Source organism: Xiphias gladius, chromosome 24 (genome assembly GCF_016859285.1).
Source record: "Xiphias gladius isolate SHS-SW01 ecotype Sanya breed wild chromosome 24, ASM1685928v1, whole genome shotgun sequence".
NCBI classification, from domain to species: domain Eukaryota; kingdom Metazoa; phylum Chordata; class Actinopteri; order Istiophoriformes; family Xiphiidae; genus Xiphias; species Xiphias gladius.
Window position 1 is genome coordinate 964,113 of NC_053423.1, and position 19,087 is coordinate 983,199.

General features: G+C 38.7%; 1 protein-coding gene across 1 annotated transcript in view; it reads right to left on the reverse strand.

Annotated features, from left to right (window-relative positions):
* The window catches only part of LOC120785912 (gamma-aminobutyric acid type B receptor subunit 1-like), a 100,263-nt gene that overhangs the window by 18,501 nt on the left and 62,675 nt on the right, over window positions 1-19,087 (reverse strand). Inside the window, exons 10-15 of the mRNA XM_040120891.1 lie at window positions 9,619-9,769; window positions 8,283-8,415; window positions 6,115-6,231; window positions 3,785-3,892; window positions 1,338-1,431; window positions 416-543 (exon numbers count right to left, since the gene is read on the reverse strand). Of these exons, the coding sequence (XP_039976825.1) occupies window positions 416-543; window positions 1,338-1,431; window positions 3,785-3,892; window positions 6,115-6,231; window positions 8,283-8,415; window positions 9,619-9,769 (731 nt within the window). The remainder of the gene's footprint in view (window positions 1-415; window positions 544-1,337; window positions 1,432-3,784; window positions 3,893-6,114; window positions 6,232-8,282; window positions 8,416-9,618; window positions 9,770-19,087) is intronic.

Consider the following 19,087-nt stretch of genomic DNA (forward strand, 5'->3'; position numbering starts at 1 on the left):
GCAGCATAATCTGTAAGCCTTAAAACACTGAGCACAGGGGACTGAGCTTGAGAATGGAGACGGCATCATGCACATAAACTTGTATTGATAATTTCTCTGATCTCCTTGGCCAAACTTAAATAAATATTTTCAGCATAACACATGTTGGGCTCCTGAACACTTTCTTCACTGATGAGTTGACCAATAATCAGCAAAATTTCCAAAACTCTCAGAAATGACGTTAAGCCTCATTAGGACCGGGCTTTGGTCCTGAAGAGGATTACTGGTCCCAACAGAAAACTAGTAAAAGATACACACACACACACACACACACACACACACACACACACACACACACACACACACACACACACACACACACACACACACACACACACACACACACACACACACACACACAACTAACTGAACTCACAGCAACATTATAAATGGCCATGCCCACAGCTCGATGGTCATTGATCTTCTCTGTGGAGATGGACTTGGTCTCATAGGCCAGGAAGATGCCGAGCAGCAGCAGTAAGCCTTTATAACCATACACCACACCTGCAGAATTGGATGAGATGGCAGCAGTGAAAAATGATGGAACTATATGCACTGCAGCTGATTTCACTCAGTTCATAAAGAGGTTGTAGACTAAGTTCTCAGTTCTTGTTACAAACTTGTATTTTTTAAAAGACCATTCCAGTGATTTTACATTTTTCAAATCCTATTTTATGTTACACCAGTTTTCTAACTTCCAGGCAGAGATTCATGTCAGTTCTTGTCATTATGCTATGGAAGTTTCACTATAGTTGTTTCCATCATTTGGTAATGAACCTGCATTGCCAGTAGCTAAACCAATAGGCTGTTGGTTATGCTATCAGTTTATTATATTAAATATTAGTTATGTTAATAGTAGTTATTAGTAGTTGGTTATATTAGTTGTAAAGGAATGCAGTTTGGTTTGATAGGACAGGCAGAAAGGCAGGGCTGTTAAAATATTTTTGTGATGACTTGTTGTTGAATTTTTGATCTCTCATTTACCTGAACTGAAGCCTTTGCAGCTACTTAAGTAATGTTAAGTGTCAAAGTTTATCCTTGACATTATTAACAGCAGGTGACAAAACAATCTCACCTCAAAGTCCATTTAGCTGTAATTTTTAAATAGGTGATATAATGAAAAGCTCCAGAAAAGCAGCTGCGGGTTTTGTTGGACAGAATGCTAATGTCACTGTCGCTTAAAGTTATTTATTAGGCTGAAGAATGGAGAACCACTGGTATTGGATTATATATAAAGAAAGATGCACAGTGATAGAGACATAAATAGTAATACAGGATTTGGTTGGTATTCCACTCACCCAGCCAGGTGTTCATTTTTTCTGAGCTGCAGTGCTCCAGCAAAGGCTGAATCAAAACATCCAGGTCTCCTTTGGGGGCTTCCCTGGTAAATTTCTGCTCATATGCATATAACATGAACACACAGGTTAAGAACAGCAATACAATCAAATTTACTCATATGAGTCTAATTTAATAGAAGTCCATGGCATCCAATGAAAATGAAACCATGTCTCTCTGTGAAAGCCAGATTCAGGGGCCAGCTATCTCAGGGACTCAGATGGCTAACATGTGCTGAAATCCCAACATAAGTCTCTGAGGTGAGTGACACTCCATCCACAGCATTCATTCCTGGTTTCTCTCAAGCCCTCTGATCTGGTCCTTTGCATTCAAAGAAAAATTTATAAGGTTCAAAACAAATGTCTAGGTAAAATGGTAAAATCCATTTTATTAAACTTTTTGCACATATACATCTAATACATATCCAAAGATAATTTGATCAGTTAAACTTTTGTTGTGTATTCTATTATTTGGGTTCAAATCTTTTCATTCATTGATTTTCTGATGCGTGGTATCTCCTCATGGTAGCCTCAACTGCTAAATGACGTGGCCTTTGGTCTTATGTTCAATGAGTGATACCCCTGCCCTGGACTAAGGTCAGGTGACTTTGGTAGTCAAGACCATCCCTCTGCTGGGCCATAAAAAAACTCCATGGCTAGATTGGCTGTATGTTTAAGATTCTCATGTTCATACACTATCCTAAAATTGGCAGAATATGTAAAAGAGGAGGTGGCAGATGCTTCACCGCTCACCCATTATGGATATGAACACAAACTGCTCAAAGCCAAGCCAGAGCTTTAATATCAGTAATTGTTTCATTTCAAATCAAATAAGCTACACCACAGAGCCAAAATAAGTAACATCTTACTGTCCGAATTACACACTGTACTGTATGTCATATAACCTGTTGCCAGTTTCAGCCTGGCTCTCTCCAGTTAGTTATCAAGGTGCACTCCTACAGTAGGTAGTCTCAGAACCCCATGTTGTAGCTGTGAAATGTCCAATGCAAAAGGCAATATAGCCGTAAATATACCCTTAAATCTAGATAAACTAGACTTGCTTGGCGGATGTTGTTGCCCTCGAAATGCTCCACTCCTTGTTCTCTGCAGAAGGAAGTCTTTGCAAATCTATGCGCACAGTTTACTAATCCTTCACCTTTCATACTCAAACAGAAATGTATACAAAAGTGTATGCTAGATAATATACATATAATAAATAAACACACACTAAAACTCAATGTGTCACATTAACATAATGAAGTGATGAATGCACGTTTTTTATCGCTGATTATTTAAATAAAACAGCTCATAGAAAGACTCGGTACTCTTACTGAAACGTGGAAATGATGTCAGCAGGTGATGACATGGAATTTGTCTATTTGCAGATCTGTTTAATATTTCCAAGATATTTTTGTGAGTTTATAAATCTTTTGCATTTGTGGAAGGTGTTTTATATTTACAGATTACACATTTATACACAGATTGTAGATTGTTCAAACAAATAATATTGAGACAAATCTACTCCCATACACCGGCATTCCTCACTATCAGCTTGTCCCCGGCGTAAACAATGCAACCTTGGAGCTGCTGTGCAACAGTAGCGTAGCTGAATGTAAACACATAACACGACACTCACTACAAAGTAAATCCTTGATGAAAAAAACAAACCACAACTCGCCTCTACTTACTAGTAAACATTTAAACAAGTATGAAAAAAGAAGAAAGCTAAAAAAGCTGGAAAAATTAGAAAAAAAGAGGAGCAACTGCAACTGGGTGCATGCGCATCACACACATGCACAATGAATAAATAAATAAATAAATAAATACATTAATAAAAATATTATCATTATTTTAGATTAATTTTATACTTAAAATAATTGTTAGTTGTAGCCCTATAAATGGAAATGAAAGCTCTATTGACAGACTCGACATAATTTTCTATGTACACTGTCATAAGGATAAAATAAATGTAAAAATGGACTTTTCTTGTTCATTTTCAAATTGGCAGAAAACCCACTACCAATTTCATTATCATGATGGCAGTGTTATGTTTAGGGGTGCACTGAAAATTAATCAATGGGAATTTTTTTATTATATCTTTTTTGATTTTCATTTTGGCAGTAATTGTTTTTTAATACATCATGCACACAAAAATGGAAATCAAAATTTCACTTTGATTAAATTATTTCATTTTTATATCGACAGCCACAAATTTCCACAATTTTCATCCTTCTACTTGCTTTATTATTTTTTCAGATCCCTCCCAGTTAATCCAGTTAATATTCTTTAGACGCAACAAATACAGTAGTAGATATAAGGTGGATCTTATAATTGCATTAGATTTCAAGAGGAATTTATAATGGTTTTTGCCAAGTTTTAAGTACATATAACAAATGAATGGATGATCATACTTCCACTGTGATATGCAAAGGATCCACAATCTGCCAGATCATGAGAGACAGGATGTCGACGCCGAGCAGACCACCAACAGTAGCGTAGAGTTTCCATGGCTCCAGGTGCTAGTGGGAAACAGGGGTTGTGGTCACTATAGCAGCAAGGCAAGGGATCAGGAAAAGGCACAAATCCTCTCTCTCTGATTTTGTGAGGGAGGGATTTATGAAGCCATAAATAGACTAGCTTAAACTGGATGAGAAAACAATGATCCATCACTAACTGAGGCCAATCCAATCTGCTCTCAAAGCACTGGGCTATGACAGTAAAACAGACAAGAGACCATACTGATGAGAGCGCACAGCTCCCCGATTCAGTCAGTAAATAAAGGTGTTCCTTTATGTTTTCATCTTTAATTCATTAAAGATGATTTTGTGGAAACAGTTCCAACACTATAAAGTGGTTACTGATTTGTTGCATTATTCCACAAGATCAAAGCTTTCTCGCTATTCAGCCAGAGTGAATATGAAAAAAGATACAAAGGCAGCAGTGGGATCTGATCCTTCTCTACTACCATAAAATAATCTACACTGTTCATCCACACAATCACAGCTATAGCTACAGTAGTTATCCTTATGCTACGACTGATATCCTCTCTCTTTTAAATAGGCTCTTTTTGTCCTGCTTATTTCTATAGAATCTTATCCCTTCTCCAAGGATGTTAGTCCTTATTATGAAGCATTTCAATGGCCAGGGGCCTCATAGTGGGGGGAATAGTTGTACTACCTACTGAGTATCTGTAGGAAATTGCATTTATATTGGACAAATTAACTATTAACTATTTAAATCCAATGTTAATGGTTTTAGTGCCAATACAGGAACCAGTGTTTCCTTTATGTAACAGTAAGTGGAAAGTAAGAAGTGGGAGGTTGGGGTGTTGGATGGGGGTGTAGCATGTCTGACTTTCATGTGGGAGTCCAGAGTTTGTGTCCCCTCATGATCCAACAGTTAATAGTTCCCTTTTTTTAAACTATAACCGAGATTTTCCCCTTATCTTGATCAAGTGTTTAAGTTTTCCAACCTCACCTTAGCCCTGGTTGGGAATGCTTTCAAGAAGTGGATGAGACAGTCTCAGATGACTCCTATTGAATAGTTTAGGGAAGCAGCTGTGCACTGCTCTTTATCTGAGGTGGGTAAGTTTATCTGATGTACAATCACCAAACAAACCATTTAATCCTCACTCTTGAAGCTCTCCCTTTTAAAACCAAAACATACATTTAGAAACACTTTTAATAAAGCATAAATCTCACCTTTGTGCATATGGTCCAAGTTATGTGTCAGTTTTACCCAAACACTTAACTTTTTATCCCTCACCCTAACCTCACTAATCCCTCTAACCCTAAAGCTGTGTTTATATTTACCAAAAGAGGTTAGCAGCAGTCCTCCTGTAGATTACTATGAAAAAGTTTTTGATTTATAGATCAGCGTTACCACCGCAACACTCGGTGCTTTAATTATAGTCTACACAGTAACTGTGTTTACATTCTTTCATTTACTTTGTGATATAGAGCAAGTTTGAACTATGCACTTATTTTTAAAACTGGAGTTACAGCTATGTAACTTATATTTTGCCTTGTCTTGTTACTGAATGGGAGACAAAAGTCATACAATGTCCTGTTTACCTATTTTAATTAGCTGTGATAGAGATCTCAGTGAGCACGAGTTTTGCCGTGGGGATGTCTTTGTTAGATGTTCAAATTAAATGTGGAAGCAGCATCCCCTCAACCTTCAGAGAGATGAACTACTGCAGCTGCAGCATGGGCATTAAGTGAGTTAAAGTGAACTCAGTCAGTTTTGACACAACTTGATACAATAATCCTACCTGGTTGGCTTTCTTCAGGTAATAATATTCTTAAATATTCAGTAATGGGCTGTATCTCTTGCTCTAGCAGGAGCATCCGTCTTGTCTGACACATCCTTTTACATACAGGAGAGAGAAGAGGCAGGAGAGGGGTAGATGATAGAGAACTACAGGATGCCTTCTACCACGGGGACCAATTGGAAGAGTTCACTGGCCAGGCAACGTGAGAAATAAACGCTATACAATTCTCAAAGGCAAACAGTGAGCCAACCGTCACTCTGTGGGCCAACCATAAAAGCAGAGCAAAGAGTAAATGTACAAAGATAACACTTAATTGGGGTATATATCATCTCTAGCCGTGGAGGCTGCAATTGAAGGGAAGGATGATCGAAAATCCTAATCCCCCTTGGGTTGGCAAAAGAGCCTGGGGTGGATTTAATTGTTCACTCCTAGTAGTATATAAATCCACAGCTTAAAATCCCTTTTTACCTTCCTCTTATCCTTCTTTTCATCCTTCTTGGTGAATACCGTGTGGACCCACCAGATCTTGGTGAACATGCTGCCATACGCGAGGCTGAAACCCAGACCAAGCAGCCACAAGCGAAACTAGCACAGAAAAAAAGAAATGAAAAATTTCATAATTAAACTGATATTAATATATCAAACAGATTAATCAAATCAGCTCCTGAGTCATTCCGCCATCAGCACTGTTTAATAGCCTTTCAAAAATAACCTTGAAATTCCTTCTCTAAGGCTGTCTATCTCATATTCTATCCTCTGACATACAGCAGTGAGACTGTCTGACAAATCAGACAACTGAAAACATCAGGAGAGGTAAGAGCTAAAGTTAAAGAAGGTTTTTAAATGGAAGGATGACATTACATTTTTTGCCTGTCCACTGAAATCAAAAGGACAGCTGAGACCCCAACTAAAGACTTAAAACTACAGAATATTTCCGGGGTTTAAATTAAATTTTTACTTAGCCCAGTTTGGAAGGGATTTGTTTTGGCTCTGACCTCCTTTCTGGGGGAATGTCAATTTCAGCCTATAACTGGAGCCAGTGATCCACAACAACTTAATAATCACATGTCTCCGAAGTAAATTTCATGCGACCAATATATTACCAACAACAACAGGCTTGTTAACTTGATAAACCAGTTTATCAAAAGTAGTTTTCACTGTTATCCATGACAGGCATTTTATGGTCCAAAGTGTAATCAATATTTGCAACGAGTAAAAATTCTGCTTTCTGATAAAAAAACACCTAGCCTGGTTCAAGACATTTGAATCATTCCGCCACATCTCTCTGGAGAAAAAATCGACCAATCAGAGCTTTTTAGATGGGAAAAAGAATGAGATGTCATATTCCTAGATAGCTAGCAGGCTACCTAGCTAAATCCATGAATTGGTGGGAAAATTACATTACCAACTACTGATTTGTTATGGTACTAAATAAATATTCCCAAAAATGCCCAGTGGACTCCACATGTGCACAAGCAATATCTATGATATTGGCTGAGCACATTAATGCTCTGCCAAAGATGATTTTCCTACAATAAAATACTTCATACATCAAAATTCTGTTTCTTTACATTTCACATCAAATAGCTTCACCCTCAGGAGATTGCCTAGCTTACCATAAAGACTGGGACCAATACACTTACTGACACCTCTAAAGCTTCTAATTAATACACTTTTTTAAAAACACCAATTTGTGGTTTAAGGTGGAGTGACATGCTGGAAGTAGACTTCAACTGATATTAATTCTAATAATATATCTAGGCTCCATTTTTATGAGTTTTATCGTCTTCCAGCCGGTAGTTATGAAAATCATTGAAAGAAGCTTTCAATAGGCTTTGGAACTCCCTCTGCTCATTCAACAAACTAAGCAACAAATGTCTCCTTGGTGCCCTCTACACATGAGCTCACTAGCAGTAGCCTCTTCCTTCTTACAGTATGTACTGTATATTGTATATGCTGTGGAGATGGTAGCTGCGACGTGTTAATTAGATGACAGGCTGTCAACAGCTCTGAACAGTATATTACACCTCCTACTCAAGATGCCTGTTGCTGAAGTGTCCTACACCTGAGAATATTGTATGATTTTAAGTGCTGAAAGTGACATGATTGTCACTTGTTTACTGTTCACTTAATTTAGTAGAGAAATCTCTTTACAGAGCATCTTTATCAGGCTATCTCACAATTTGAATGATTTTAAAAACATTTTTAGAAACTACTAAATGAAAATTAATATCAATCAACAAACAAGGGTGGTATGATTTCATCCATGATTTCATCCATAAAATCAGAGCAGATAAACAGCTACTGAGCTCACATGTCGACAGATCCATTTCCGTTGACAACTGAGAAAACCCCATCTTCTAATTCTAATGAGGATTGTACAATATGTTTAAAAGCTCCATAAAAAAGCAGGTAAGTGGGCCTTGACTTAGGAATGTTTTGTAAAAGTACTATTGGTAATCCGTCATAGGCATCTGTCATCATTTTGAACCTTTATGAACAATCAGTCAAATGAAGAATGACAATGAAGATAATCAATCTGCACCCCTATTTCCCACCATTAACTGATATTTATTTTCAGCAGTTTTTAGGTTAGAAACTAAACCACTGTGTTTGGAGCAACTTTCAAAGTGTACCTGGCAGACTACAGGGAACTGCCTCCTGGGGACATGAAGGCCATCGATGCCCAAAGGGAAGACAGCAGCCAGAGCCATCATGCAGCCCACTGTAGTTATGTTGTTAAGGTACGGCTGAGAGTTCTGAATGTACCTGGAGCAAAAACAGAAATACATACATTCGTGGAGATAACCATTTATACACCGCTCAACCACAACATTAAAACTAGATACCGGTTTTAATGTCGTGGGTGATCAGTGTAGATAGTACTTATTGCTTTTGAATTTTGGTTCTCAAAGCAACAAGAGAGCCATTCAGCTGTATCATTATCTTACACAACAACTGAAATTTCATGTGTTTTCATTGCTTACACTTTAACTGATGCTTTAATTGCTTTCATCTGTCACATGTAAGCCTACACAGAGTTTATTCTTCAACTGAGCGTTCAAATACTTTCAGGTGTTACACTTCAACTGACATCTTGACTGCTGTCAGTGCTTACATGCCAACTGACACTTGAACTGCTTACAGTGGACACACTTGGACCTGGCTCCATCACTTCCACCTCCACCGAAATTTCAACTGCTTTCTTTCAGTGGTTATGCAACAACGACATTTCAATTGTATTCATCTCTAACTCTTCACCTGCCATTTCTATGGCTTTCAGGGCACATTAACTGATATTAACTGCTAAAGATGCTGCTGTTGAGCACACACACATGCATGCATGCTCATACACTTACCAAAACCGAAAAACAAAATTCTTTAAATCATTCAAGTTCAGGGTCACAGTGAAAAAAGAACTGCACAGGTGTGTTGAAATACATGCACACACACTCACACTATCATTCACAGAAGGGTATTTACCAAATTTGAATAAATTCCCTCAAGGCGTTCCTTAGATATCACGTTCATGAGAATGGGATAGATGCATGGACGGAAACCCGAAAACATAATGCCTCTGGCCATGGCTGTTGCCAGAGCGGAGGCATAAAAATATTTACTTGTTCTCTAAAACTGATTTGTGCAACTTTGTGCAATACACTTTTGTGTACTGTAACAATGATTTTGCTGAAAGGCATGATAGTACCCTCTATTACTGAATAATAGTTGTTATAGTATAACAGCTGCCTACAACTGCTGGAAACCAGGTCAATGAGAGCAGAGTAAGTGGGCAGTAAAACCAAAACAATGTGATGAAAGTTGATAACATGTTTCTTAGACCTTTGGGGGCCTGCAGTGAAGGGCAATTATTTTCTGTTGGTTTGTCACTCAAGCCAATTCCTTTCACATAGCACATAGTGATTTTAGCCGTTTTTCATATAAAAATTTCTAGTCTACAATAAGCTTTTGTACCTGACATTGCTGTTGTAGATGTTGAAGGTGAGGCAGATGATTCCCAGCAGGATTCCCAACCCAGCAAAGACAGACAAAGACACAAAGAGCTTCTGGGATAGGTAGCGAAACTCCTCGATAACCACCGTCTGGTCTGCAGGGGGTCCTGAGCCTAGAAAACGCAGAGGAGATGATGTAATGGATGAAGAGACTATAGAAAACAGAGGAGATGTGGGAGAGAGGCCAAAGAAAACTTGTGAATTAGTAGAGCAGAATAGCTAAATGCATTACCAGTGTTTGTTCTGACTACTGGTCTAACTATCTGTGCAGTGTCCAGCCATGCCTCAGCCTCCAGTGTCCCAATAATGTGAATCATACACAGTACATGGTTCTATTACAGAGGTTCATTTAACATTCAAATCAAAACCAGGAGACACAGCTTAGGACTTAAACAAAACAACTGTCACTTTTCAGGTCTTAGTTCATTTCATTAATTGACCTCTACTTTATATTATTCTTGAGTCATTTCCTAATTTTACAAAGCAATATTGGTCTGCTGAAGTGCAAAGTCTGTTCAATGTGATGCGCAAGGCTCAATCAAATGAGGCTGAGCAAATGCATGCATGAGATGTTCAGCAGTTTAAAAATAAAATTATTAGCTGCATATAACTCTTTAGATTGTAATGCACTAACTGCATGAGAGGCACATAGCTACTATTTCTACAAGCAAAGAAGATAATGAACTGTTACTTTGAAGCCAAGTACGCTCTGAAGAACAGAGTTGTGATGAGAACACATGAATTTCCAAAGGGGGACACATATTGAGGCAGACAGCTGCCCACCATGAGCCAGGTTCTGTTCAAGGTTTCTACCTGTTAAAAGGGAGTTTTTTCTTGCCACTGTTGCCAAGTGCTTGCTCATGGGGGAATGTTGGGTCTCTGTAAATATAACCATAAAGACTACCATCTAGACCTGCTCTATATGAAAAGTGCCCTGAGATAATCTCTGTTATGGTTCACCATATAAATAAATTGAATTGAATTGAATTGAAATGACAGTAATTTAAAACAGAAATACCATTCTCCAATGAATAACACATTTCCGACTGACTTCAAATGAATGAATACGAAACAATAGGCTCTATTTTTATAATCTAAGCACATGGTCTAAAGCTCATTGAACAAGTGCATTTACAGCATGTCCAAATTCACATTTGGTAGTTTAACAGTGGAAAAAAAGGGCGCATTGACAGGTGCAAGTTCAAAGGTTTGTACTTAGTCTCTTAATTAATCATGGGTGTGTTTTCATCATAACATGCAATAAACCAATCAGAGTGCCATCTCCCATACTCTTCGAAAGCCAGGTGAGCTTGCACTTTGGCAGATTGCTATTATAATGGTGGATTTGCCAGGTAGTAAGAAAGAATGCTTCTCTGCAGAGGAAATGGATCTGCTTGTGGGCAAAGTGAATTTTTAATCTTTTGCATGTTTGTACGCTGCTGCATTTCCGTTTTTGGGTAACAAGTGTATGTACACAGTGTAGGTGCGTTGTGCACCTGTGTATGTAGGCACACATTACTATCTTGATAATGCCCCCTTAAAATAACAGTGAAATACTGAGCCATTGACTTCAGACCAGGTTTTTGTTGGTCTTTCGCACAATTGTCTTTCACTGATTCAAGATAGCAATACGCTAACAATGCACCTGACCACACCTCATTTTAAGACCTATGGGCACTCAGATGGGCGCAAGTGCATTTGCTATTAAAAGAACGTCATATTAATTACATTTAGCCTGGATAGCTAGTCCGTTAGTCTGCCCAAGACAAATAAGTGGTTTCAATATATCCTTACATTGCAACTGGTGGACTGGATATTATATATGTTGAAGTGAGAAGAGTATGCCATGTGAGAGTAGCTGCGGATTGGAGTTCTCTGCCTGAACTAACTCTCAGGCTTCTCTTCGTTTCGAAAACAATCTTACCTGACACTAAGCATATACTATATATAATAAAAACTAGCTGCCCCTCAGCGCACAGTGATCAATCAATCAATCTGAATGTCACAGTTTCAGAAATATGAACCTGACCAAAGAAATTAAGGAAAATAACAGCCAGTATATGCAGGAGTAAATTATAGTATGTTAGAGTGTGAATGCAAGCTAAACAGAAATAGACCAGTCAATTCTACAGGGCTGCTATAAAAAAGCATTTGTAGTTGTAGGGTTTGGGCGTACCTGGGCAAATTCCATATTTAGTTGATTTTTGAAGGGAAAAGAAGTAAATACAACCCCTGCAGCAAACAGACATTACAAATGAGCATTACTTCTAATGATAATTTCTCTAAGTTCTATGAAAAGTAACGTATTTATTACTTTTCTTGTTTGAATCACATCCTTTAATCTGTTGCCTGATTTCAGTTTTTCACAAATATCAGCTTTTACAAATTACTGCATTGATGCAATGATTTCTCTTTGCCACAAAATGTGGTGTTTCCATTATATTTCTAGCATTGATAGACACATACACACACAGACACACACACACACACAGACACACACACACACACACACACACACACACACACACACACACACACACACGCACACACGCACACACACACACACAATGTACAGTCTAATACAATCTCTATTGAAGGAATTTATCATATGCAAACAGTTCTCAGTAAAAAAGTAATCAAAGTAATCTGACATATGTTTGCATTTTTAATAGGATTGTTGGTGTTTTGGTGTCACAGTGATCACTGTGGTGTGTGCTTTTATTGTTGTCAGTTATGTTTCTGTGTTATACAGTTTAGACTTTCCAAATTAAAGCTGTATTACCTCACAATAATAATAACAAATCCTGGATAACTATAAAAGCAGACATCATGGTGAGCATGCATTTAAGAATCCTAAATATGTGGTTTTGCTTTTAAATTTGATTTTCATCCTTTTCAGAAATGAATGGTTCTGCTTAAGTTGTTCCAACAGTGTCTATACAGAGCTTCTTTGACTTGACCCTCTAGAGAGCTGAAAGTGAACTATGAAGAAGTGTGGACAAAAAACATATACACTAAGACATATAGAAAAATTAATCATACAAAACTGTACTAGGGCAATGCTCTTTTCATACTTATTCATCATTACCTTATCTTGTGATAGTCATTGGTAACCCAAGAAATAGCAATCATAGCAAATCAGAAGATATAATATTGGTTCATGTCAAAGTGAGAGTTAAAGTGTCAAATACTTCCTCATTCTGTATACATATTGTTTACAGAACAAAATCAGTTAAAATTGAAGAGCAAATGCTACAATGTGTTTGAGAGAAAATTAGAGAAAATCAGTAAACTTACTGAGTAGTGATGATTAGTTTTTACACTATTTTTAACCGTGGCGCAGAATGTATAGCTCTCCAAAAAGTAATTAGGCTCTGTACAGACACTGTGGCAGTAACAGACTAGCAGCAGTATATGTACAGTCATTAAACTGGGTCCTGGTTAGCCCCAAGTTGCACTGGAAGCAGCAGTCATCCGGGGCTAGCTCTTGATGAAGGCAATGAAATTCACCGCAAGATTGCTATTTGGATGATGCCATGAACTTCCACAATAGGTACAAGGCAGCAACAATGGCAATCTCGGTCATGGTAAATGACACAGATAAACGTTGCTAAGGTAAGTTGTATGTATGGAGGTAAGCCCCTCCTCCTTTCTGGGAGGAGCAGTTCCATTGGCTGTTTGGGGCAAAAAATCAAAGATTGCGAAATACTCCAAGGACAAGTGTCGAGTGACAAGTGAAAAATGAGTGAGCTGAGGAGAAAATTAATTTTGCGCTCTATCTGAACACACCATAAAGCAGGTCCAGAATTGTCGTTAGGAACTGTCAGGTTATGATAAATTCTCTGACTCTTCAAACCTTGTGATAGAACTCAACAACCATGGGCTCCTCTAATAAACTGACTGAGGATATGAAAATGAAGCTAATTGATTGAATATGCAGAAATTTTCATTGTTTAAAATTTCATTAAGAAATGGCAAAATCTGGAAGACCAAGAAAACGTCAAGATAAAACTGCAAATTTGCTGGGCAGAAAGGCAAAGCCAAACCCCATATAACTGCAGAGGAGATGCAGGAAGGCTTAGCTGACACAGGAGTGGTAGTTCACCGTTCCACTATGCAGCATGGATGCACAAACAGGGTCTGCATGGATGAGTCATCAGTAGGAAGCCTTACCTACAACCTCATCACAAAAGTCAACATCTGAAGTCATCTCAAAAGTATGTAATCACAACACTAAGGATGCCCTGATCAACTTTTTTGACCCTGATCCCATTTCAAATGAAGTTGATCAGCTTGAATTACTGATATGATATGAAACAAAGCTTAATTTGGAGAATGTGACTCCTGAAACTGACTCAGTCCACTGATTGTACCGCAGTGTTACAGATTCTTCACAAACAAAAAAAACAGACACCGTATGCAGAGAGCACTTTAGCGAAAAAAAAAAAAAAAAAAAATTAACATAAATTAACAACATTTGATATAACCTGCTGCAGTCAGTGCCGACTAAAAAGTAGAATCTTCTGCCTTAATGTTTTGTACACTGCTCTTTGCTAATGAGAAAAACACTACCGTAGTTTAGTGAGACATTATTTTGCCAATCTGGTTATCAGAACTCAAGAGTTACTTGCGCCGATGCACATAAATAGTCATATACACATACTTTCAATTTTCTCCAGCACACGGGTCAAATGCTGCACTGCAGTGCCCGGTGTTGTACAGGAGAGCAGTGCTGTAACACTACCAGGCTGAAGTTGATAAAAAACATTAGAGTACAGTAAAAAAGGTTTGGATTTTAATCAGCTTTATTTTAGCCGACCCTGATCATTTAAAATGTGACCAGGTCAGCTCAGGACATCTCTACTTTACACTTACATAATGTTAGAGCAGCCCATATTACACAGTACACAGTGAAAGATGTTAACTTTAATAATGTTAATGTGATCTGGACAGTTCATACCTACTAAACTACTTACTACACCATATAGCCTTAAACATGAGTTAAACCATTTCCAAACCAGCTTTAACTTAAAGGGGATAGCCACTGATTGTAGACATACAACTAACTTTTCATGTGGAGTACAGTACTACTCAGCCTGTGAAAACAGTTGTATAATGTCTTCTGTGGTTCTGGAGGAGCTTTCCAAAGTCTGAGAAAATGATGTGGATGATGTCATCAAAAGACTACCAACCTCCAACAGAAGGAACTGGGGAGTTTTAACAATGTGCTCCTGGAGGTGTTTATATTTTTATACACCTCAGTGATGAATTTCTCCTAATCCAGTGTAACAGCAACAAGACCGCAGAAGAAGATTGAAATGTGAAGTTAAGGTACTGTTGCTGGAATGTGGCAAGATGGTTACAAAAAAACTTTTCTGGGAAGTGGGACAGTGACATGTTTGGATGTGCTGCTCGGTCCTGCCATTCCTAGTTTGTGGATTTTACATTGAGAGTAAGCGCAGCAGCTTTTTTGACACATACTGTGAGCTGCAAATGTATTTCAGACTAACATCCAACAAACTATCAACTCTAATACCGATAGAGCTACAAAACCACAGACTGCATATGCTTTTTATTTATTTTTTTTTTTTAAATGCCTGAACAAAATGTCATGGCAATTCATATAATAGGTGTTGTGATATCTCAGTGTGAAAAAAAGTGAGTATTTGAGTGACTGACTGATTGACCATTAACCATTTCGCTAGAATGGCAAAAATGGCAGACAGTCATTGCAGGTCTTTGCAGGACCCAAACTCTGGTCTCCAGCATAAAAGTCAGACATGCCCGGACTTTTTGCTTCGATACATAAAGGGCATAATGCTGCATTCACCAATAGCTCTGTGGGATACTGCGCTGAGACTGAAAATCTGTAGTCCAGTATTAATTTCCTCTCATTTTACAAATGTGTTTGTTGAGACAAACACATACTGATGATTGTGGTATTCCAAGAGCATAAGTAGTTGCTGTGGTACAACACTGACAGCGGTGATAGAGGAAGGACCAGGGTTCACCAAAATAGCCAGGTTCCAGGTTGAAATTTTGAATCACTGTTCAGAACAAAATTTGTCACTGGCTGTGTAGTTCATTAGCTATCACACCACTGTCCAAACATCACTGTCAGACCATCACTCATTAAGTCATGACTTCAGGGAACTGCCTCTGACTATCTGTAGTTCAGTTATGGATTTAGCCTTTGCTCATTAGTTGATAAGGTTAATGGTTCAGCAACCCCCTCTCATGATTTTTTCTGTGGCTTTCACTGTCTTTGAGTAGGTTTTTAGCTAGGAAGTAACACACTGTATCATAAACTATCTAATGCAGGTCATGTACAGTAGCCAGCATGTGCTGAGAAAGCAAAGTATCAGTACTGGGAAACAAGACAGTGGCATTTCATGACGAGTGAAACCGTGACCTGCATGACAAGACACCACCAGTTTGTGGACTTATATAGAAACAGTAGGTTCAGGTGTTTTCATGTACGTCATACATTGCCCCTGTGTGTTGCCCTTAAAAAAGAACACTGATTTTACACATCAAAGTCTGTTTACAGGTCTTGGGGGGTAGTACTGCATAAAGCGCATTCAGAAAGTAATAAGACCCCTTCGCTTTTCCACATTTTGTTATTTTGCAGCATAATGCTAAATTTGTTTAAATTCTTTTTTTTTCTCTCATCAATCCACACTGAACACCCCACAATGACAAAGTGAATACAGATTTTTTTGCAAATTCATTAAAAATGAAAAATTGAAATATCACATTGACATAAGTTTTACGACCCTTACTCAGTACTTAGTTGAAGCACCTTTGGCAGCGATCACAGCCCTGAGTCTTCTCGGGTATGATGTGACAAGCTTTACACACCTAGATATTCTGCTATTCTTTGCAGATCCTCTCAAGCTCTGTAAGGTTGGATGGGGGCATCTGGTGCACAGCCATTTTCAGGTCTCTTCAGAGATGTTTGATTGGGTTCATATCAGGGCTCTGGCTGGGCTACTCAATGGCATTCACAGAGTTGTGCCTAAGCCACTCCTGCGTTGTCTTGGCCGTGTGTTTAAGGTCATTGTCCTTTTGGAAGGTGAACCCTCAGCTCAGTCGGAGGTCATGCGAACTCTGGACCAGGCTTTCATTAAGGATATCTCTGTACTTTGCTCTGTTCAGCTTTCCGTCAACCCTGACCAGTCTCCCAGTCCCTGCTGCTGAAACCACCCCCATAGCATGCTGCTGCCACTATCATGCTTTACCGATGGGATGGTATTGGGCAGGTGATGAGCGATTCCTGGTTTCTTCCAGAAATGATGCTTAGAATTGAGGCAAAATAGTTCAATCTTGGTTTCATTAGACCAGAGAATCTGGTTTCTCACAGTCTGAGAGTTCTTTAAGTGCTTCTTTGCAAACTCCAAGCAGTCTTTCATGTGTCTTTCACTAAGGAGAAGCTTCCATCTGGCCACTCTGCCATAAAGCCCAGATCAAGTGCTACAATGATCTCCAGGCCCCCAGCCCTTGCCTCCCAGGTTAGGGTTAGGGGTATGGGTAGGGTAGCATGCCGGAGTCCTGTTCGCTATCTGAATTAACCAGACAAATTGCTACACCAACTAAGAACGACCCTGCACCACCACCCACAGAATCGAGAAAGACCTATCAATCCGTCAATCCTGAATTCTGGGCCAGGTGAGGTTTACCGTGTTGAGTCAAATTAAGCTGCAGGCTCCACTCCTGGCGGTGCCCTTCTTTCAATTCCTTTAAGTTTAAGCTTTGCAACCATACTCCCCCTAGAACCCAAAGAGTTTTGTTTCCCAGATGCTGCCTGACGGGTCATGGTAATTACGCTGCCAGATGGCTAGCTGGCAATGTTTATGGTCGGAACTACGACGGTATCTGATCCTCATTAAACCTCTGACTTTTGTTCTTGATTAATAAAATCATACATTCTTGGCAAATGCTTTCGCTTTTTTCGACTTTCGAATTTCACCTCTAGCAGCACAATACTAAAGCCCCCCACCATCCCCCTCAATCATGACCTGAGTTAAGAAGGAAAAGCCACAAAGTAGAACCAGAGTCCTATTCTTTTATTCCTAGCTCCGGTATTCAGGTGACCCCAGGCATGCTTTGAACACTATTTTTTTCAAAGTAAACTCTTTAGACCCCGCGGGACACCCAGCTAAGAGTATCAAGGGCGCACTAAGAGGCAGGGGCTGGGACAGACGGATGCTTGCCTCGTGGCAGACCATCAGCTCGATCCCGAGATCCAAGTACGAGTTTTTTAACTGCAGCAACTTTAAGATACGCTATTGGAGCAGGAATTACCGCAGCTGCTGGTATCAAAGTGTACTCATTCCAATTACAGGGCCTCGAAAGAGTCCCGTATTGTTATTTTTCTTCACTAGCTCCCCAAAAAGCATGTGAAAGCTTGATGTTAGTACTGATAAGTGTTGGGCAAGTTACTTGAAAAATGTAAGATATTACTTGCAAAAGAAATTATAGCGTTGGCCTAAATGTAAGACAATATTGTTTTTTGTTTAGATTACATCAAAAAAAGTGGGGTCATATTACATTTGAACACTTGCATTTACCTGAATTAACTAATTATTTCATGAATTGGGAATGGAAATAGTACTGCCTGTGCCTGTGTTGCAGAGTTACCCTTCTACATTAAAGGACAGGTTCACAGGGGACCCCAAATATTGCTACTAAATTCTATGGAAACCTGGCAGTAGTTGTCAAGGTATCTTGTTCTGGACAAAAATAGGTAGCACTTTATATATCATAAGAGGGCAATGACTGCCTCTCTGTGAAATTTTAAAAACATCAAACTTAATAAGAAAAAGCAAAATTTCACTATCGTACATCTTTTTAGTAGGCTGAGGCTGATGTACATTGTCCAAATAATTCATTTTTAGCCATTCTAGTGGCTCTAGGGATGGCGGTGTCTGTTGGTTGATCCACCACTTTTGATCCAGACTGGGGCTTTACTGAAATATCTCAACAAGTATTGAATAGGTTGCCATGGAATCTGAAACACATACTATATCCATGTTTCTCAAATGGTGAATGCCAATGACTTTGGTGAAGCCTTAACTTTTCCCCTAGCACTAACATTTTTGGCTTTTAGTGATATCTCTCGACAATTACTTGATGAACTGCCATGAAATTTGCTTCAGAAATTTATGTCCCCCTCAAAATGAACCGTAATCACTTTAGTGATGTCCTGACTTTTACATCTAGTGCCATCATCAAGTTAAAATTTCAATTTATCCAACAAGCTAAACTAAAATGGCAAACATGGTTAACATCAACCTGTAAGCATTGTCATTGTCAGCATGTTAGAATGGAGATGTTAGCATTCAGCTCAAAACACAGCTGTGCCCAAGTGACTGCAGACTCTTATTCCTGTTACCTTGAAAGATCAAACATAATTTTTGCAACAGCCCGTG